At 42.6% G+C, this 20,729-nt stretch overlaps 1 protein-coding gene across 5 annotated transcripts in view; it reads left to right on the forward strand.

Moving 5' to 3' along the window:
• Positions 1-20,729, forward strand: part of fgfr2 (fibroblast growth factor receptor 2) — a 30,573-nt gene continuing 9,844 nt past the window's right edge. The window contains exons 1-10 of one of the 5 annotated variants that reach the window (XM_049736309.2): positions 1-540; positions 1,744-1,999; positions 8,103-8,360; positions 8,772-8,846; positions 11,565-11,734; positions 13,025-13,148; positions 16,229-16,419; positions 17,486-17,630; positions 18,735-18,928; positions 19,469-19,608. In XM_049736309.2, the coding sequence (XP_049592266.1) occupies positions 1,819-1,999; positions 8,103-8,360; positions 8,772-8,846; positions 11,565-11,734; positions 13,025-13,148; positions 16,229-16,419; positions 17,486-17,630; positions 18,735-18,928; positions 19,469-19,608 (1,478 nt within the window). In that variant the 5' untranslated portion in view covers positions 1-540; positions 1,744-1,818. Of the gene's footprint in view, positions 541-1,743; positions 2,000-8,102; positions 8,361-8,771; positions 8,847-11,564; positions 11,735-13,024; positions 13,149-16,228; positions 16,420-16,661; positions 16,801-17,485; positions 17,631-18,734; positions 18,929-19,468; positions 19,609-20,729 lie in introns of all 5 variants that reach the window. The other 4 variants (XM_049736310.2, XM_049736313.2, XM_049736311.2 and 1 more) reach the window with 4 other exon arrangements.

Below are 20,729 nucleotides of genomic sequence, written 5' to 3' on the forward strand. Positions count from 1 at the left end.
AAGGGGAGGTTGAGGGAGGAGAGCAGTGTGTGGAGACGTAAGGAGGAGAAAAAGCTAGTAAACCTGACAAAGCGTCTGCGTAAAACACTGCGAGGAGTGTCGCCAAAGAGGACGCACGCTGATGGATTTTGCATCGGACATCTGTATTATTGTAGCTCCTAATCCCACGTCCACTTTTAAACTGACTTTCTTTTGATTTGACAAGTGCACAGCTGGATTGTTGTTGCGCCCCTGGAAGAAGAGACTTGGTGACGAGGAGGAAAGTTTCGGGGCAACTTTACTGTGCGTTTTTTTAAACCTCGCTTCCACGGATAAAACGCGTAAAAGTAGGAATTCTTTGCATGGCAGTGGACTACTCTGCGAGTCAGACTTGGAATATATTCTGTGATTTGATCTGAGTGGATTAGTGAACGCCAGTCAGATTTTCTTTTTGGAGCGTAGAGGAGTTGGGAGACATTCCTCCGTCTGGATTGAGCCCATGTTCTGTCCTCCCTTATTCGTGCATGCCAAAACAGAGCTTCACGGTTTTACTCCACTTTGGTAAGCGTTTCTTCTGTTTATAATCCAACTCAGCAGGAAAAGTTTTTATTAACTTTCTCCGGTCTCACTGCATTCATGCAGAAGTATTTTTTTTTTTTTAAATGTAAGGCTTCAAGTTTGCAATTTCCGGCCAAAATGCATGTAAATACGTCTTTAAAATATCCAACGACAGGTATTGTCAAGAGTACTTGGGACCAAATTGTGCTGAACTTCATTGAAGGAATGTATTTCTCCTCCTTGTAAAAATAGACTCTTGTTTGTTTTAGAAGGCAAAGAACTATACAACACCTTGCATCATCACTTTAGAGCCCATTAACGTGGGTCCTGGTTATTTATTACAATGCTTAATTTTCTACATCTTCTGTATGGGGCCAATTATCCCGTGACCGCAGTTGTGTTTTCACTGCTTTGGTGCCGGGGCCCCTAAATCACCGAGCAGCTCCAAATGACCCCCCCATTGAGGAAAAGCCAACTGATTTGAATCTCAATAGGTATTCAATCAGCGCCAAGAAATTTCATTCAAAGTCTACTTTAAATGAAGAAGGCGCTCACGTTTAGAGCAAAGCAACACCATCAAACCGTCATTTAGTTAAGTCTTGCATTTCTATTGTTATTATATCTTATTTTGGAAAATTTCATCTTTTTCTATTATACTTAAGTGAAATATAAACTCAATATTATGATTGTGGTAAGTTACATTTAATTGTAATTGTGACATCATTGTGACTTTGATTGTGATGTTCATTAAGTCAAACAATGCGTTTGTAAAATAAAAAAAACAAGCATTAATGTAGAAAGTAATAATATGAGACTTTTTGTGGGCTATTTTTAAATTTGATTCGCATAATCGAGCGATAGAAATGTTGGGTGCATCAATACAAGAATAGATTTAATCAGACGAATGTGGTATCGAGCGGTCAGATTTGATTGTGGCGATTGAGAGAAAAATAAGATTTGTATGTTAAACAAACTACATTTTCTTGTTAGCATGCCAGATTTGAATGTTACAAGGTTTATGTCTAAGCTCATTTTCCTGCAGTAACAAAGTATTAAATTTAAGTGGAAAACTTCTGGTGCCTCACAGCGTCCTCTCATTTTCAGCTGTTGCTGTCTCCCTTCATCCTCAAGTTAAAAGATTTGATGAAAAACACAAAAATGGTAGAAGCGATTCCTTTAGTAACCATTGTTTTATTCCGTTATCAGCCCAGGTGATCGGGTGAATTCCAGTGCCTGACAGTCCGCCCCGGCAGCAGTTGATGGTTGGGCGGACCCCCTCAGATGGGATCAGTGTCCAGGGGGCGTCGGAGAAGGGGGGTATGGGGAGCGCTGGCCCCCTCTAACGGGATGGCCTCGTGGGCCTGGCTTCTGGCTGCCGTCCTGCTGTCCCTGTTGACTGTCAGCTTGGCCCGGCCACCCCTAACCGCCACCAAGGAAGAGGAGGCCACTCTGGAACCTGAAGGTGAGCAACCAAAGCGGGTCAGGAGAGATGGGTCGTTTGTCAGATGGAGGGTGGTCACAATTTATGTAACATTTGTTATCATAAAGCATGTGCAGATCACATTGAGTTGATGTAAAATGCTTAAAAAATGGGGCCAACCAACATGCATATAAACAAACCTCCTCTTTTGTCATCTGTTGCTGCGTGCGTGTGAAAGACAGGTTGGTGGGACCGGGTAGGGTGGGACACTGTTTATGCTGGCACCACTTTCATACCCTGCCTGCTTGCTTGGAATTAAGTTAAAGATGGAAAGGGAGAAACTCGGAATTTGCTTTCACTGTTGTGGGAGTTAAAAACATTAAACATAAAGTAGTTTATGATTTGGTTTTCCTGAAAACAGATAGCTAAAATAAATGATACACATATTTTACTAGCGTGAAAAGGGATGGTTTTGCAAGGAATCTTAGAGATTAGGTCAAACTGTTTAAAATGTGCCAGTAAACTTGTGTTTGGTTTCGTCACATATTTTTCATTTTGTGTGTTTGTGTGTATTGGTCAGATATTGGTCTAAAAACTTATTAATATACTAATGCATGAATCGTATGAATGAAACACGTGCTATCCATGAGTTGATAGGGGTACAGTTTGAATCCAATTGTTTGATCCTGGTGGTTATCTTGGCATTCTATTATTGTTCTCAATTGGAGACTTTGCCGTGTTTTCGTCTCCAGTTATGTTGTCTGCCAGGATAGAGTTTATTTTTATTTCTGTGCAAAATAGCATTCCAAAGCCTTTTGTTGTACTACTTTAATCAGCATGCTAATTGGTTGTTTGGCAAACAACAACAAAAAAACATCACTTTTCCACAAGCCCCCCAGCACACAGTATTCATCCTCCAACTTCTCTTGCTCTATACTTTGGAGGTCAACTATGATTGTTGTGTTGATGAGAGGCTGTCTCGCTTTGTTGTGGCTCAGGGGACAAACAGAGGGACAGTAAGAGTTCACCAACCCTCCACGAGTCGTCTATAGGGATTTGTGCACATTTGACTCATCCTTTAAATGAGATTTCATGAAGTTGAAGCCCTCAAAAGTGATGTGACTGCAGATTTGGAGGCTCTCAGTCATGCAGAACGTGTCCCAAATGCTCTGTCTTGCTCCCACTGGTGTCACCTGGAGGGCGTACATGTCAGGGAGACAGATTGGCTGCTGACCCCACCCTTTCTGTCCTAATAATCCCCCCCGTACGGGGATGTTTGGGATTCCCTCCAGCCCTGCTCTGCCCTGCTCTGCCCTGCAGCCATGCTACGTGTGTGCGTGGGAGTAAAATAGCTTTAGGTTGGTGTATCAGTGTAGTCTCAGTAGAGACGTGTTGCCCTGCGAGTTTTTCTACCTGTAACATTTGTAGCCAAGCCAGTGTGGTGGTTAAGGCTCAACACAACAGCGCCATTGTTGTCAGTGAATCCGCAGTGGTATCTGTGGGAGCGTGTTTACCTTGTCCAGGCGCACTCCGTTTGCACTCAGACAATGGCGCCAAACACAATCCTTGACATTGTTTTTTTTTTTTTTTTTTTTTTTGTCGAGTTCACAGGCCTTGCCTTTGCGTACATCGAATAAGAGTGGCATGCTGGAGGACGGCCCAAAAGCGAGTGCAGCTGACAAAAGTCAGTTCATGACTTGGCCCTTGTCTTGTTTTTCGTGCCAAACTTTGTTCTTTAAAAAAAACATTCTGTGCTGCGTGGAGACCAACTTCTCCAAATAGTTGAGTGGTTAGATAATTAGAGACAGCCAAGTTGAGTCTTTCATGTTGAGACTGACACAACTAATGTTTGGAGGTTTTTCAAAGGAGACATCCTTTATTTCTTGTCCACTGTGTGAATACTGTAATTGTGGACTTGGTCACAGACTTGTTTGATTCTACACTGATGTCCAAAAACCCCCCAAAAAATGCCTGCATGCAATAAGCAGTCATGGTCATGGTAGTCAAGTGTGTGAAAAGATGAGTGTTGTGTGTTTAAAGCCATTTTGTAACACAGTGCTATCTCATTATAGTAGGAGGGCAGCTGTAAAAGTATAAAAGTGTCAGTTGGCTAACTAATGACATGGAGAATGTGTGTGTTTGAGAGGGGCAGGGTTATGTTGTTGACAATAGACCTGAACTCCAACCTAACACCTAAAGTGTTGCTGGTCCACAGCAGGAGGCAGATGTGATGACAGAGGAAAGCAGTAATAGATCACCACATTCTACTCGTGTAAATGACTCGTTAATGGGGTTTGCCTTTAGCACATAGGTGACAGTTTTCCCCTTATTTGTAATCTTTTCACTTTGTAGTGTAGATTTCTGAATTACAATACTTAGCTTACTGGCCAAAGCCATAGGCACATTGGAGATATTGAATGCACTGAAGAGGAATTGGAAGAAAAAAAAGTAGGTGCAGAAAGACAAAATTTTAAATTCTCATTGAATGATTGTGTGTGTTTGATTAAGTCAGACAATATGGTATAGATCTGGATACGTACTGCTTGGCAATGGCAATGGAGGATGTTTCAGATCTTCAGTACTAAATTGTGTTGGTGTAGCCTTTAGATAGAAAGCTTGAAGAGTGGTTCACACATTTGGTTCACAGTTCTGAGGTTAAGTCTTCAAATCTGGGTTTTGGCATTTGTGTGGCTTTTGCATGTTCTCCCCGCGCTTACATAGGCCTCCTCTCATACTCCAAACACACGCATGTTAGTTTCATTAACCAAAACTGACCTTAAATTCACCTTCGATTTGAATGTTTGTGTATTCTTGTTTGTCTGATCTATGCCATTCAATTCGTTGGTGACCACTCATGTACCCCTCTTACTGCATCTTAGTCTAAAGAGATAAGAAGTCACCATCAAAAGGGTCGGGTGGGGTTCAGGGAAAACCTTGAGTGGGGGGTTAGGGTTAGGCAAAATGAAGGGGTTGTTGCCATGGATGCTAGCTGGGGGCCGGTTCACGGAGCCTCTCCTTTGTCATAGCATAAAAAGCAAAAAAAAAAGGGATTTGAATGTGAAAGGAGAAAAAGAGAAAGAAAAGAAGGATAGACAAGAAAAGGAGAGAAAGGTCCGGGGATTTTCTACGTGAGAAGGATGCAAAGGCACGAGGAAAGGAAAAAGGGATAAGTGGACTTGTAGAAGATAATTTAATTCAATAATGTGTGTGTGTTTGTGTGTGTGTTTGTGCGTGTGCTGTGATGAGATGGCAGTCATTACATTTACTGAGAGAGCGAAGGGATAGGAAAGTACACTTTCATCTGCGTAAGCCTTTCTACTAAAGTACCTCCATACATTCTTTTGAGTAAGGGAAGTTATTTGTTATTTGACATTTTGCTACTTTCCACATCACTGTCCAGTCTTGGCCGATGAGATAGGCAGACTGAGAAATAAGAAGGCAGGTAGGATGGCAGAGACATTTTTGAAATTACTTTTGCCACAGATGCAGTTTTGTCATCTAGATAGGAGTGGAACACTTTGATCTATCTCACGAGACACATGGAAATCAGTCAGAAAAGAAATGGCGATGTTTTCCAGCAGGGCTGACAGGAATGATGAAGCTGATTGATAGTGTGTGTGAAGATAATATGATTCAGAAATGTGTGTGTGTGTTTGTAATAGAGAAGAGCCCTTCTACTTTTATGTATGTTTGCCTGATGTATGTGCTAGACATCCATAATTGTATTAATCTTGCATCTGTTTTTTTTTTTTTTTTTTTAATCCCACCCCTTAAGGCTCCATCTGGCTGCTGATGTATTCTCAGTATGTTTAAGCGTGCTCACATAAGACACAGGTTCCCATGAAAAGTCAGGCAGGCCGGAGGTGTCAACAGGGTCAGGTCAGCTGGGTCAGGGGTGAGAACGCGGCGGGGGGTGTTTGGGACGGGGGAAGGAGAGGGCATAACGGAAAGCGAGGTGAAAGAGAGAAATGGGGCGGCAGTGGGAGCTGGAGTTGACAAAGTGGCACAGATGGACACAGCAGAGATAAAACAAGTGATGAGGGTCGAACTAACACGTTCATGCTTTCTTTAATTAAGCACACCATTTGGAAGACCAGCATTCCCTCTTGTTTATGTTTATGTAACACAATCTGTTCCTGGATAGTTGTTTATCGCAGATTGTTCGAATTTGGGAAAAAAAAAACAAAATCCCATGGGAAATAATGAAAAGAAAAACAATCCATTCCAGGATCAAACAGTTATGACTTTTATGAACTAAACTGACAAAGTTAAGTCGCTTTTGAAGTTAAGTAGTATTAACCATTTGGCAAGTATGAAATTAACTGCTGTTAATATTAAGATGTTATTTGTTACTGTGTAAATAGAAGCTAATTTCGGTGTTAATGCTAATAATGAATGTTGACACGCAGGGTAAAGCAGGAATCCTGAATGTGATTTTTTTTTTTTCCCTTCACAAGTTCTTCTTCTTACAACACTTCTTGCTTACGATAGTCTTTCTTTTGAAATAAGTGTTACAAAAAGCTGCAAAATGACCTCTAGTGTGATTTATTTGTACAACTATACAGTTACCCAGTTATCTTCCACTGTATATTTGTACCGGGTTGTGTTGCTATGTGTTTTGGCAGTTTTAATAGCTTCTCAGTAAAAATGAAGCACAAGCGTCATGTCGTAAAACGTGGCGGAGCTCGATAGAGCCCGAGAGTTCTTCCTTCTTATCAGACCACACACGCAGATGAGGGCGCTGAAGGAAGGGTTAATTATTTCCGAAAGGAGGGAAAGAGAGGGGAAAAAAAGACAATGCGGGAACTGTACCTGTGTGTGTTTACTTGCCCAAGGGGAACGTTTAGAGGCATGCACATATGCCAATTCTGCTGGCTCGCAGCAGAATTTCCTTTCCTGTTGAGGCTAGAGTGTGTATACTCTACACTTAACATACACATACACACAGCAGGACATCATGTGGGTGCAACATGGTTGAAAGGTGTGTTTGTTAAGGCACAGGAAAGGTGGGGACTACCACTACCTCTGTAATTATATGCATAAACTAAAGCCACTCGCTCTAAATATCCATTCATCACCATGCTATACCATTACTACCATTTTCCATTTTCCTGCCGCTTTCGCTGTGGTGTTTTTTTTGTGCTGCAATAAAAAGCAGAACTTGGATTGTTTATGTCAGTAGTAAAGTGTTTCCAACAATGCAGCTGGCTGTATTTGATAGCGTTGAATGTCCACTATTCTGTAGAAATGTAGTTTCAGCTTTGAGTTATTGAAGATTCACCTGGTCCCATAACAGCCATCATGATCTTTTAAGAGCATGGTGTACACACAGGCATTCGCTGGCAGACTTCACGTTTCCGCTCACAGGTGAAGGATCTCCGCTCTATTTGGAGCCGAGCATTGTTGCGAACCTCTTCCTCAGCCAGATGATCTTGCGCTGGAGTTGTAGATCTTCTATGGACGAGAATAATGAAAGCGGAAATGGAAAACAGAAGTGTCAGGTCACTGCCAGGTAGCTTCTTTGAAAATAGTTAGACAGGAACAGAGAAACGCCTCCACCAAACACAGAACACCCGCTTCTTTTCCCTTCTGCCCGACAACTTCCACCTTTTTGGCTGATGTCTTCCTCAGGTACACATTCCAGAGTTGTTTTAATATTTTTTGATCACAGTGTATCAGTCTCTCTCACACACACATACATTACACACACTGCTTGGTATCTCAGCAAAGGTTAGTAATCATTGGGGCTTTTTTTCATCACAGCCGTGTTGGATTCTCATATGCTAACAATGCATTTCTTCTTTGTTAGACCGTTTTTACACAGTACTGTGGCTTTTGCATGCGCTCCATCAATACCAGTACACTTGTTTATGTGACTGCTGGTATTTTCTAGGTTCTGTTTCAAATAAGTCACTGGGAAGACATGTTGGTGTTTACAAAAAAAAAAAAAAAAAAAAAGCGGCCTTCTCAATTTTGCTCTGCCTGCATAAGTTAATTGAATTGCATCCAGTTAGTGGTGTTGTGGTGTTTTTGTTTCTTACACTATGGCTTGTTTCTTCTTCTCTTTCCACCTTCTTGTGCACCCTTTTCATCCACTCCATCATCCCCTCTTCCCATACCTCTTCCTACCCCGTTCGCTCTGCAGACGCATCCAACAAATATCAAATTTCTAAGCCCACGGTGTGCTCTGTGCACCCGGGGGAGGTGTTGAAGCTGAGCTGCCCTCTGCCGGCAACGGGGACCATCATCTGGACCAAAGATGGCAGCTCTCTGGGCACCAACAACCGCACACTGATAGAACAGGAGGTGCTGCAGATCCGTGATGCCACACCCAAGGATTCGGGGCTGTATGAATGCACCATTGTGGGCAAAGACACGGTCTGCTTCATAGTCAATGTCACAGGTGAGTCAGGGACTAGGAAGGACAGGCCAGGACAGAGAGTTTACACATTGAGGACCCTATTTTTATGAACGGCATAAATCCTACATGGTGCGTGGCGTATGTCTGTACGGATTTGACCTGGTGTTGGTAATTTTGTTTGGATTCTGATAAAATTCACGAAAACTTAACGACTGACGTCCTACCAGCAAATCGTCACTCTGCCAGGCGTATTAGCAACGTTTCTTCCACTAACCTTCAACGGCTGCATTCTATAGCGAGCTACAGAAATAGTTTTTTTTTCCATTGTCGAGCCATCAAAATGTTGAAGCCCATTTGTTGCACAGAACAGGTCAGGCACCTCTGTATTGGCATGTGTGTCCAGATGTGCATTGCCTGAGAAAGGGGGTCAGTAACCCTAGTCACTCTGTGCAGATGCCATCTCTTCGGGGGATGATGAGGACGATACGGACCGAACAGAAGACGCAGGGGCGGACGGAGAACAGCTAAGTGAGTATGGGAGGGATTCATGAGTGCAAAGCACCGCCCCACATCAATTGCTTATTGCGCTCAGATGGCAATTTTCTTTAAACGATTGGTTTTACTCAGTGCGGGTACTTTCTTGTGTAATTTAAAGACACAGATTCAATGATTGAGAATATTTTTCCATATTCCAAAAGAAGAGAAAAGCCTTTCGGAATTGCCGGAAATAGCATTTCGAGAGCAGTGCACCTTTGTTCCTCCTTTTTACCGGGGTTCTTATTGTTTGAATATAGTAAAGAAAAGATAGCAAGTAAAATGACTGCATTCTTTTGGATGGAGTACTGGTCACAAAAAAAACAACGTTTTTTCCGCTCATATCGCTGTCTAAACTTCTACGTGGTGCATGTGCTCGTGTTTACTAGATACTCCCGAGAATCTAGAGATTCCTAACATTCCTTCAGCTTGTGTCTCGCAGGTAGCCAGGCTTTTAGGAGCCATCCAGCTCGCCACTCAGTCAGCTGGGCTTATCTATTACAAAAGACAACCATCTGGACCCCGTTACCGACCTGATTTACTCCGAGTGATTTACTTTGAGTGTGCCTGTGTTATCTGTGTGCACAAAAGAGAAAGGTTTGCCCAAGTATGTTTGGCTGTTTATGGAGGCACATACATAGACAGCCACAAACACATGTGCACACATGCTCACTCTCGAAAATGTCATGAAGTGAAGATGAGGGCTTCCACATCTTGTTAAAATTCTCTAGTAGATGCTTTCCCACCTCCCTTTCTGGGCTCACCATAATTGCCTGAAAACCATTAAATACGGGGGAGGAACTGAGCAAGAACACAGCCAAAGAGGGAAAGGGGAAAATATCCAGACTCTCTGTTGGTAATAAACTGGTTGAAACCCAAATGACGCCTGTTCTGCTTCTACAGTTACGTTTTATTTGAAAATAGAATAAATTTAGTGAGAACACGGGCTTGTTAAACCTAGACCAGCACTTTTCTGAGCAAGGTGCAGAACATTGGCCTTCAGCTGGTGCCTGAAGCACAGGATGAGGTGGCATAGAGGCAATGGTGGGAAAGAGCCTGCCTTTTCAAACTCACGTCTTCATTTTTGGGGAACCCAGAAAGGTTTGGGCATCAGAACTTTGATTTATTATGCATGAAAGATGGAACTACTAAAAAAACTACCCACAGGGAGTTTGTTTGGTTGGCAGTGGTAGCCTTTTGGAGGAGACATGGTGGAGCCTCTTCATTTTGAGGGAAGCTGTCTTTGAGAGCAGGGTGGGTAACGCTGATGTCATGATGAAGGCAGAGAGCCATGTGTTTGTCACAGTTTTTTTAGTTGGGAGCTTTCCTCATTTTGGTTTACGTCATCACTCGATGTTAGCGGACCTCCCCTTTAAAGGAAACCCGTATGATAAAATTGTGTAGGAGAAATAGTCAAGAACTGGGAAGAGCGAGCAAGGGAAAAAAAAAGACGTTGACTCACAGTGCAGGAGTTAGATAACCTCAGCTCAGATAAACGTCCATGACTGTGGCTCCAGATGTGTTAGGCAACGAGAATGCAGGCTGTCGCGGACACCGCCGCAGTTGGCCACTTCATTCGGTGAGAGGTTGGAGGGTCATCTTGTTTGAAGTACCGCACCTCCGGATGGAGGGCATGGGAACCAGTGGCGTTCACCTTTCATGTCCCAGCCTCATCTTCCAACCTGGCTGCCACTTTGGGGTCAGAGGTCGTTTTGGTGAGACAGGCTTGCGATGGGACAGCCTTCTCCTAATCTATCTGTGGGAACGCAAGGAGTGCTGACAAGCAGAGTAATAACAAGAGGGTAAAGATACCAAGGAAAAAGGAGGCAGATAGAGAGAGTGAAGGGATACAAATGGAACAACTAATTATAGGAGTTGAACACTTAGCATACAGTATGCATCCATCCAACTATGTGCTTCTTGCCTGGGTGGAAATACCAGACTGGACAGGCAAATATTCTCTAAATATATGTTTAAAGACAGTTGTGGTCCTATGAGTGGGAATTCCCTCTGTTGTTTGTCGGTTATGCAAGAGAGGAAGTGATGGTGTGGAAGACCGTTAAGGTTGCCGTTAAAACTTTCTCTTTTCCTTCGGAATCCCATCTGCTTTGGCAATCTTGCTCCCAGGTGCAGAGGGAATGAGACGGGAAGGGTGCTTGGAACAAAATCTAGCTAGCTGCCTTCTAGACAAAAATGTGGAGAAACAAACAAGTCAGAGAGCGAAGCAGACAGATGTCAGAGAATCACTAGCTTCTATTTTCTCCTCTGACAACATGTAATGGTTGTCCAGGGGCGATAAGCATCCGTGGTCCTGCTGTTTGCATTGTGCCAACTGACCGACAGATAAAGAGGAGAGCTGTGGGAATTGGAGGAAGTGAAGAAAGAAAAGCTGCTAAGTTGAATGAGATGAAATTGAATGTAATAGTCCACTTGGCAAGACCCAAGTGTATTTTCCTCTCGAGGAAAGTTTTGGAAAAGTATGAAAGTGTGTTTTGTTTTTTTTAACCTGTGTGCACCTCTGGCTTGTGCTTTCTGGCAGTGTGTTACTCAATCTCATAAATGTGCTTGTCTGGTAGTGCAGATTTTTTTGAATCAGAAGAATGCCCGCTTTTGGTTCTTCTGCTCTTCATCGTCTAAGGTCCCAACGCCACTGAGTTAACATTGAAGACATGATCTCAGCCTGACTGATCACCAACTGTTTTCTGTTTGCAGGCGCCCCATACTGGACCTCGGTTGCAAAGATGGAGAAGAAGCTGCATGCAGTGCCAGCTGCCAACACAGTCAAGTTCCGCTGTTCTGCAGGAGGCAACCCCCGGCCCAAGCTGCGCTGGCTTAAAAACAGCAGGCCTTTCCGCCAAGAGGACCGCATGGGAGGTTATAAGGTATGACAAACACTAAAATAGCATAACTTCTATTTATCTCTGATGTCGGACTTTCCCGTCCGTCTCTGCGCTATAACCATTGCGGCTATATGTGATCGAACTCCTAAAGACAGTTCAAATTGGTTTTGTAGTAATTCCCAAAGTCCTTTCACCTCATTTTCATGCTTCAATGAAGACAGAGGAAACGAGAGCAGGGTTTCTGCTGTGAAGTTGGAATTGCTCAACCTTGAATCTCCTCTCGCCAGGATACTTTGCAGAATTTCTCACTGTAACTCATTTGAGAACCGGGCGTTGAACGCGAGGGTGTAGTACCCCCACAGATGGAAATAAAAGTCACTCAATCAGGGAAAACAGGTCCTGCTCCATTTGGTTTTTGTGCGATTGTCGTACTTGTGATTCACGGCATGGTGAACAGATAACTACAGAAGTTTACTTTTCAGATTGTGTATGACACAACTCTGCCTGATATTATGGTTGCAATGAAACTAAAATATTCATAAGATCGCTTTTTCAGGGAGAAGAAAAAAATGACACAAATATGACCAATTTCTTGAATATGATTCCTGACTTCCTCCAATTAAACTTGTTTTACTCATCTTAGAAATGTCTTTTATATAATCCTTGCAATAATATTTGCATATATAAAGTAAAGTTGCAGTGATGCCAAACAAAAATAGCCAAAGGCCAATTGATGCCCCACCGGGAGAGTTTGTGGTGGAGATTATGTTAACGTAGCTGCTAATATTGCATCCATTCTGCCTTTAGCATGTTTAGAACAATACAGACAAAAAAACAGCCGGGTGAAAACGATACATTCAGCCTGTTAGACAAACCTCAGGCAGCTCATTTCCTTTTTTTAACTTAACAAATGTTAGACAAAAGCTGTACCTGAGCCCAACCCTGTGGCATAAGCTTCCCTTTGTGTGAAATGTGGGCTTGTCTCGCTCCAGTCACTCTCAATGTGGACAGAAATCGTTTTTATTGTTGCTTGTTCACATCGATCCCACACACCGATGCAATTCATTTAGCGTATTCAAATAATAAAAACAATTGCAGAAGGTTCTTATTTTTTTGATTACGACATTGGTTTCAAGGTTAGAAGCACAGTACAATACGTTTTTCACTTTAAAAAGTAAAGCTAAATCGTTTGGATGAGATATTGATCATATTTACTGTCTAATTAGTAATGTTTCCCAGCACACTTTGTTTTTCCTATCGTTCTATGGCAGTGTTGTTTTATTTTCTTGTGCGTTTACTCATCTTCTGAATCCCATCGACTTGCTTCTGCAGGTACGAAGTCAGCACTGGACCCTTATCATGGAAAGTGTGGTTCCATCGGACAAAGGCAACTACACTTGCTTGGTGGAGAATGAGTTTGGAACCATCAGCCACACCTACACCTTGGATGTTGTGGGTCAGTATGGCACAAATCTTAGCTCTTGCTAATTCAGGAGGAGGAGTGGAGGGATGGGAGGAACTCACAATTCAGAAAGTGTGTTTGTGTGGAGTTAGATCATACAGGCCATGGATTCCAAAATGTTTGATTTAGGTAAAAGTTAAATTCTTTCCACTGTTGCGTTTTCAGTTGATTAGTCACTAAGAAGAAACAACAACTTTATAGTCTTTGAAATGTTATATAAGATATTTTTTAAATAGTTTCCAATGAAGATAAATACGTTTCTGGTGTTTCAAGGAATTACTATTAGATGCTGATTTAGTGTCACTAAGTCAGGAGCGCACAGAGAGCTTGGCTCAGCATTACTTCACGAATCAAACTTGGTCAACCCTTCTTAATGACCTTTGGAGCATACAAAGCAAAGTGTTTTTCTGCTGAGTTGGCACAATCAATAGTCAGCAGCACAACGATAGGATAATGACAAAGGATCAATGAGCATGTATGTATGAGTGAAGACTCTCTCTCATTAGGACTTGCAAGTAATCACACGGACTCGCTTATCTGACCAATATGGTCAATAATCCACAACCGGGCTGATGTTCAGCAGCAGATGTTTGATTCACACAAAAGTCCATTGGTCACTCCATGATACTGTGCTGTTTAGACAAAACCTCCCCCACTCACACTTTTGCCACGTTTTTTACCGTTTTTTATCAAATGGAGATGAAATACCCGAGGGTTCTTGCGCAATGAGTGTATAGCTAAATGCACATAAATATACTTACACTCCCTGCTCTGGTTGATTCTGCAGTAAGGCAAAGCTCTGCTTTAGGCTGCACATTTCTGTTTTTCTTCTATTTTATAGCCGAGCAGTAAAGGCTCTAAACGTCTGGCTCCACTGCCACTGCCCCCTGCAACCTCTTGCTTCATTTTACTCCTTTATAATGTGGTTCACAAAGGAGGAGCAGAGGCTTCGGGACAGAAAAGGAGGGAATATAGACACAGAAAAGACTGCTTATCAGTGTTTTTTTCCCCAAATGACCCACAAGATTAGCTGTTAAAACAAAGCAAACTAGTGACTTCTGGCTCAAACTGGCCTTCTAAAGAAAGGCCAACGGTTGGGTAACTACGAGTGGACATGAGAAGTCAAATGTGGGGAGTCAAAAAGGACGCCGGCACTCAGTGGCCCTCGGTTTTGTTGTATTAGGCCCTAGTCTGTTTTGGGTCTGCTTTAGGCTTGATTACAAATCACAACATTGTTATATAACTGGATGTTCAAATTTTAAAATCAAGTTAGCCCTAGTGATAGCTGATAGGTACATTAAATCTTATTTCATATATGGAATAAATCATTTTTTTTTTTTTTTTTTTTTTTTTAACATCATGCTTGCGACATTTCTCTGTTGATTTGAGATTATGTCTGAGTTGACGTCGTCCCCTCCTTCAGTATTGCTCTCTTGTGTGTGAGATAAGATGTCCTGCCAATGACTTCTGTCATGATTGTTCCGGTAGAGCGTATTTCCTCAGGACATTAAATGGTGACGAATAATTCTGTTTTGCCAGTTATTTTTTATCGTCACTTGCAGTTTTACATTTCCATTGGGAAACGTTCCTATAACAGTTTCTCTCATTGTTTCTGTAAAGCCTGAGAGGGTGAACATGTTTTTGCTTGACGAAGAGTAAACCTTTGGTCTGGTGGGTAATAAAGGCCAATGACAATGTAGGAGAGAGGTTCAGGAATCGTCTGGCACCCCATTTCTCCATCTAGTAAATCAGAGTCCCTAAACTTTCAGCTTGAACTTATATGGCACATTGCCCTTACCTTCAGGCATTGTTTGAAAAGGCAACGCAGTGCTTCAGGCTGAGTGATGTCATTCCATGTGAATGTGTGTGTGCGATGGCAGCGAGTGGTTGCTGTCAGTGTGGGGGTGGGTGGGCTCCTCAGCACGCTTGTGGCGGCCCGATGCAGTTTGAAAGGGAGCATTGTTCAACAGGTCTCGCTCTGTTTGGATTTGCAGTCCAAATGTTTGCCTGTAGAAGAATGCAGATAGCAGGACATGTGGGGGTGCTGCCAAGGTGTTTCACTTTCCAACACACATGCTTATAACTCTTCAACTGCCATGCCGCCTAAACACCTAACTTAAAGAAAGTCCGCCTTCAGCATAAATTTCTTTAAGGCAGTGTCTTTAGAATTCTGAGGCCTCCAAATTATTCTCTGATAAAAGGAGCACAGTCGTGTTTCTGCCTGTCCTAGTTTACCAGGAAATCTTTGCACACAGAACTCAGGAAGTCCTGGAGATACACTAATCGTAAAAATGAAATGGATGATCTAAAGATGTTTACCATCTGGCTTCAAGACTTTTTACCACCAAGTTGAACAGTTCTATTGGCTTGTGTTTCCACTACAGGATATGCAGGATGATAATATCTGTGTCAGCTATGTAAGTAGTGTGACACCGTACCAGAGCAACAACACAGTGTAACCTACTAATTATTCAACAATGGAGTACTTCTCGTAGTTGTGTACTGTAAAGACACAAAACTGACAAGGCTCATATTTGGTTGAAATTAGGTCACTTTTGTTGTGACAATAAACAACAAAAAGTACACAGCCCAGTTGAAATGGCAGATTTTCATAATATAGGAAATTGAGGTCAAGAAAAATCAATTCAAAACATTTTCCTTAAACATTTACTTTAAACTTGATAAATCCTTTTAAGTGTCATTGATAAAACCCAAATTCATTTCAGATGTTCTAGTAGTAGCAGGCTTTTCCTAAACATGTTTTTTTTTTTTCCCTCAGCCAAAAACTGAACGTTTTGTGCTAACACTGCTTATATGAACCGGTCATCATTCCCGCCACCTCAGTTCCTTTCGGGGGAAAAAAAAATCCACCGTGTTTTGTTTGCGTCAAACATCAGACATGGTCCTTCCCCCATCATAGATTTTCTTTTATTTACTCGATGGAAAAGTTATTTTGAGAAGATTTATCTTGGTTTCATTTCTGATAGCATATAGTGTATAGACTTTATATCCGCTCTATTCTGTGTATGTTTAAGTAGGAGTCTAAACTAAAAAGAACCTTTCTCTCTGTCTAGAGCGGTCCCCTCACCGGCCCATTCTCCAAGCTGGCCTTCCCGCCAACACATCGGTCTATGTTGGAGAAGATGCCCGCTTTGTCTGCAAAGTGTACAGCGACGCCCAACCTCATATCCAGTGGCTGAAGCACATCACACAGAATGGCAGTCGCTACGGTCCCGATGGGCACCCTTATGTCAAAGTGCTTAAGGTACATCACGTCTTGTCTTGTCCTGATTGGATTGAAACTATTCCCCCTGTCTCAGCAGTGTCTCCCGATTGGCTGCAACAAACTGATCGTGATGTTCTCTCCTCAGGTCTTACAGTATCTATGGTGTTCCCTGTTTGTTCTGTTCTTCTCTTACTTGTGCATTTCAGAGAAGCCGTTGTCATGTTTGCACATCACTCTGATTCTGATGTTGATCTTGCCCTGTCATAATTTGCTGATTTCAGCGTTCAGGCATTAACAGCTCCAATGCGGAGGTGCTCAACCTCACCAACGTGACGCCGGAGGACGCTGGAGAGTATATCTGTAAAGTCTCCAATTATATAGGGGAAGCCAGCCAGTCTGGCTGGCTGACTGTTATCCCAGGTAACCCAAAGACTTGACTGGCCTTCCCTCCTCTCCTGGTGTGGTTTCCTGGGCTTCAACTCTGACCTGCTGTATTTGTGGCGGTCCTATTGGTGGTCTCTTGGTGATCCTGGGTCCTCACCACCGTCTCTTCCCTAATGCTGCACCTTTTTGTTGCAGCTGCTGAGACTGGCTCAGCCTTGAGCAGGGCTGCCTACCTCAACACTAAAATTGTCACAGCATACACATTTGTTTCTTATCTCTTGTCTTGTCTGCTGTGTCAATATATAGTGTATGTAGCAGTTCTCTTCGTGCTCTTTGTGTTTTTGTGTGCATGTGCACGGTCTAATGTAGCCATTAGACTGGCCTGTTGTTTTTTTCCTTTGGTATGGCTATGGGATGTTTTACCAGGTTGTTTATTTGCCTTTAAATGTATATGTTTTACTGGGTTCTCTATTGCTCTTTTATTCACCCCACCCCCCTCACCTTGTTTCATCCACACAACTCCTGTAGATGGGAATTCAACGTTGGACATCAGCCTCTTATTTCTTTCTTGGTGTTTTGGGTCTCATTTTTTTTCTCCTCTCTCTGCCCTCCCCCCCATCTTTCCTATGTAACCCTGCTTTACCCCCTCTCCCCCCCCCCCGGCTCTTATCATCTACCCTCTCCTTCTTCTTTTCCACCTCCTCCTTCTTCCTCTCTCCAGACCGCGGGTGTAAACACCACAGATAAGGAGATAGAAGTTCTCTACTTGCCCAATGTAACATTTGAACATGCTGGGGAGTATACGTGCTTGGCGGGTAATTCTATTGGGATCTCCTTTCACACTGCTTGGTTGACGGTGCTTCCAGGTAACTAAATACACTGTTTAACTGTCCTTCCGATCAATTATTTTTCCCAACAGCATGGTCCAATATATTTGGATTGTGTGAAGGCAAGTCTTCCCTCTGGAGTAGAAGTCACACACGCTCAAATATTCGATTACGCAGATAAACTCGCATGGTTGTAACCCGAGATAGTGTCATGCAAGAGCAACAAGGGGCATATATTCTTGAATATCATTTGGACTGGAAAGCTGTTGAAAGCTCAGAGCAGATAAGAAGGTCGTTTGTAGACAAATTATTATAACTCGGGGACGGAAGTGGAGCTCCCAGAGCAGCTTGAGTGTCTCCAAACTCCAAAGGGAAGGGAGGATTTGTCTCCCACCTTCTCCTCTGTCACATCTCTCCTGCTCCTTTCAAAAAAGCATAATTTCCTCTTGAGAATTTCAGACATTTTTTTTTTGTCACTAGGTCTCATTTATTTTATTCACTTTTTCCCCCGGCTCTGATAATTGTCTTTGAGTCTTTATTTCTTTTTGAAATAAAGTGAAAGTTAAAGCTCAATTTATGCATGAAATTTGGCTTTACTTTCTGAATTATCAGAGCCCAAACTGAATTTATAAAACAAAAATTCATGTATATGAGTGTGCTGGGTGGTTTGTGTTCATTGAGCAACTTTTTGTCATGCTGGTTCAGTTAACGGACCTGCAAACATCGTTATTTCTCTTTTCAATTTGGCCTTCTTCGTAAGCTCGCTATTACTCTCAAGTGCATCCACCATCAGCGTCCTTCTCGGGTACCTTATATGTTTTTACCATCACGCGGATGGCGTGCAAGCTTAATTGGCAAAAGAACATGAGGGTTCATTCTTTGTGGCGTAGTCCATCACACATCCATGAATCCATGTCTTGCACTCTTTCATACGTGAAATTAAGTGAGGCATGTGTTTTGTTTTTCTTGGTGTGCTATGCTCACATGGTACACTCGGCATGCTGGTACCTGGAGAAGAGAGATAGTTTACTTAAGGAGTGTGCGTGTCTGTGTCTGTGTCTGTGTCTGTGTGTGTGCTGATTTGAATGGAGAACACCCATTGCAACTATCTCTGTCTCACTGTCTTTCCTTTATTTGCATCAGCTGCAGAGAAAAACGTGGAGCCAATTTCTCCCGATTATGTGGAGATCGCAATTTACTGCGCAGGCGTCTTCCTCATCGCCTGCATGGTGGGCATCGTGGTGGTGTGCCGCATGAGGAACACAGCCAAAAAGCCGGACTTTAGTGGCCAACCGGCAGTTCACAAACTGAGCAAACAGATCCCCCTGCGGCGCCAGGTAACAGAAAGTAGATAAAGAGTTCTATGACATCTAACACCTCTAGAGGAGCACACGAGACACGCAAATACAAAAATACTGCTTGCTTTAACAATTACAAAAAAAAAGATGCATGGTTGGTCAAATTTAAATACACAATGGAAATACACATTTAAAATCCACATGCTGAACCATGCATCGTATATGAATATTTATGTTTGAGTCATGCTTTTCCTTCAAGTAAAATGAAAAGGTACACAAATGATTGGATGCATCCTGCAGAGAGACGGAATCCCGTGTCGAGGTAAGGTGAGGGTGGAAAAAAAGATGGAGAACAGAAGGCTGTTTATCGCACATTCTTCACTGTAAATCAACACAGATTCATATCTCTGGAGATAATACGGGAAGTTCTGAAATCAAACGTACCAATATGCTGAATGTTCAAACATTGCTGATAATATCAACACTTTTATAAAGCAACTCCTCTGGTGATGTCCAAGAGCTTTGTCTGACTTTTGAACCCAGATAGTGGTGATCAGCCAATCGTTTTTGTACACGTAGGTGTCAGCTGATTCCAGCGCTTCCATGAACTCCAACACGCCGCTTGTTCGCATCACCACGCGGCGGAGTTCTGCGCACGATGACCCAATCCCTGAGTACGACCTTCCTCAGGATCCGCGGTGGGAGTTTGCCAGAGACAGGTCAGCAGATCTGATTTGAATACAAGTCTTATTTATTAACCACTAAAGTTCAATTGCTTTTGTTCACTTAATTACGGTGGATGTTGTGATGTGACATTAATCTTGGTAATAGCCTTTATAATGGAAACTCAATAAAAGAGTAGCAGGTTTGTGCTCTGCAACAACTCCAACAAGAAGGTACAGTTTGCCTTCATAAAGATTTGTATTTTATATTTTATTAAAATAAAAATGTAAAAGGAGGCATTTTCTTCAAGCTGAATCAATGTCTGCAATGTCTGTGTATTTCTGTTTGGGCCTTTATATTGCTCTCGTCATCCACCGCCTGAGGGATCATGTCGGAATTGCAGAATGCTGTGGAATGCAAACATTTGCGGCTTGTGCGGAGAGAAAAAAAAATAACATCAATTATGTGTGGCTGTAAGGACAGAATGGTGGCCATTGAGTGTGGCGAGCTTGTGCGGACAGACAAGGGATTGTGTTACTGTGGCAGGCTGCTGGCCTCAGGTCCCGGACCTTTCTCGGCCTGCAGTGAGAGTTTACATAGCCAAGATACTGAAACTTAGGGGTGGGTTCAACACTTATCAATCAAGAGTTGAAGAAACACAAACACAATCAATACTATAGATGGCTGGCAGTGTAAGAGAAAAAATGCTTATCCTCTTTCCTCATTTTTTTTTTTTGCCTCCCACACGATATCAATTAAAAGGATGTGAAGAATACGTCCCTGTAACACAGTTTACATTCACAATATGGCATAGTGAAGAGAGTTAATTACATTTCCATGTGGAACTGTAGTGAGGCCCGCCAGTGTGGCAGCGCCTTGGCAGCAGTCCGCCTGTCATGAGTTAATGCGTCTGGGCTGAGAGCGCTTGTGTAATGGCACAAGTAAGTACATATTAGCATGTGCCAAAGCATGGCAAACAGTTTAAAAGTGAGTGCCTACCCTGGGCTTTATCAGATTTTCCCCATGTCTATCTTTCTACAAACTATCTTAACAGCAGTCAATGTGCCGATAAAGCACTCGCCTTCATTATCCCATTGAAGCTAGAGCTGGTGAAAAACATTTTAGAAAATAAACAAAAGACAAAGCAAGCGTGAGTCCTCTCTTTTACTCTCTCGCA

This window comes from Syngnathus scovelli, chromosome 12 (genome assembly GCF_024217435.2).
Source record: "Syngnathus scovelli strain Florida chromosome 12, RoL_Ssco_1.2, whole genome shotgun sequence".
Classification (NCBI taxonomy): domain Eukaryota; kingdom Metazoa; phylum Chordata; class Actinopteri; order Syngnathiformes; family Syngnathidae; genus Syngnathus; species Syngnathus scovelli.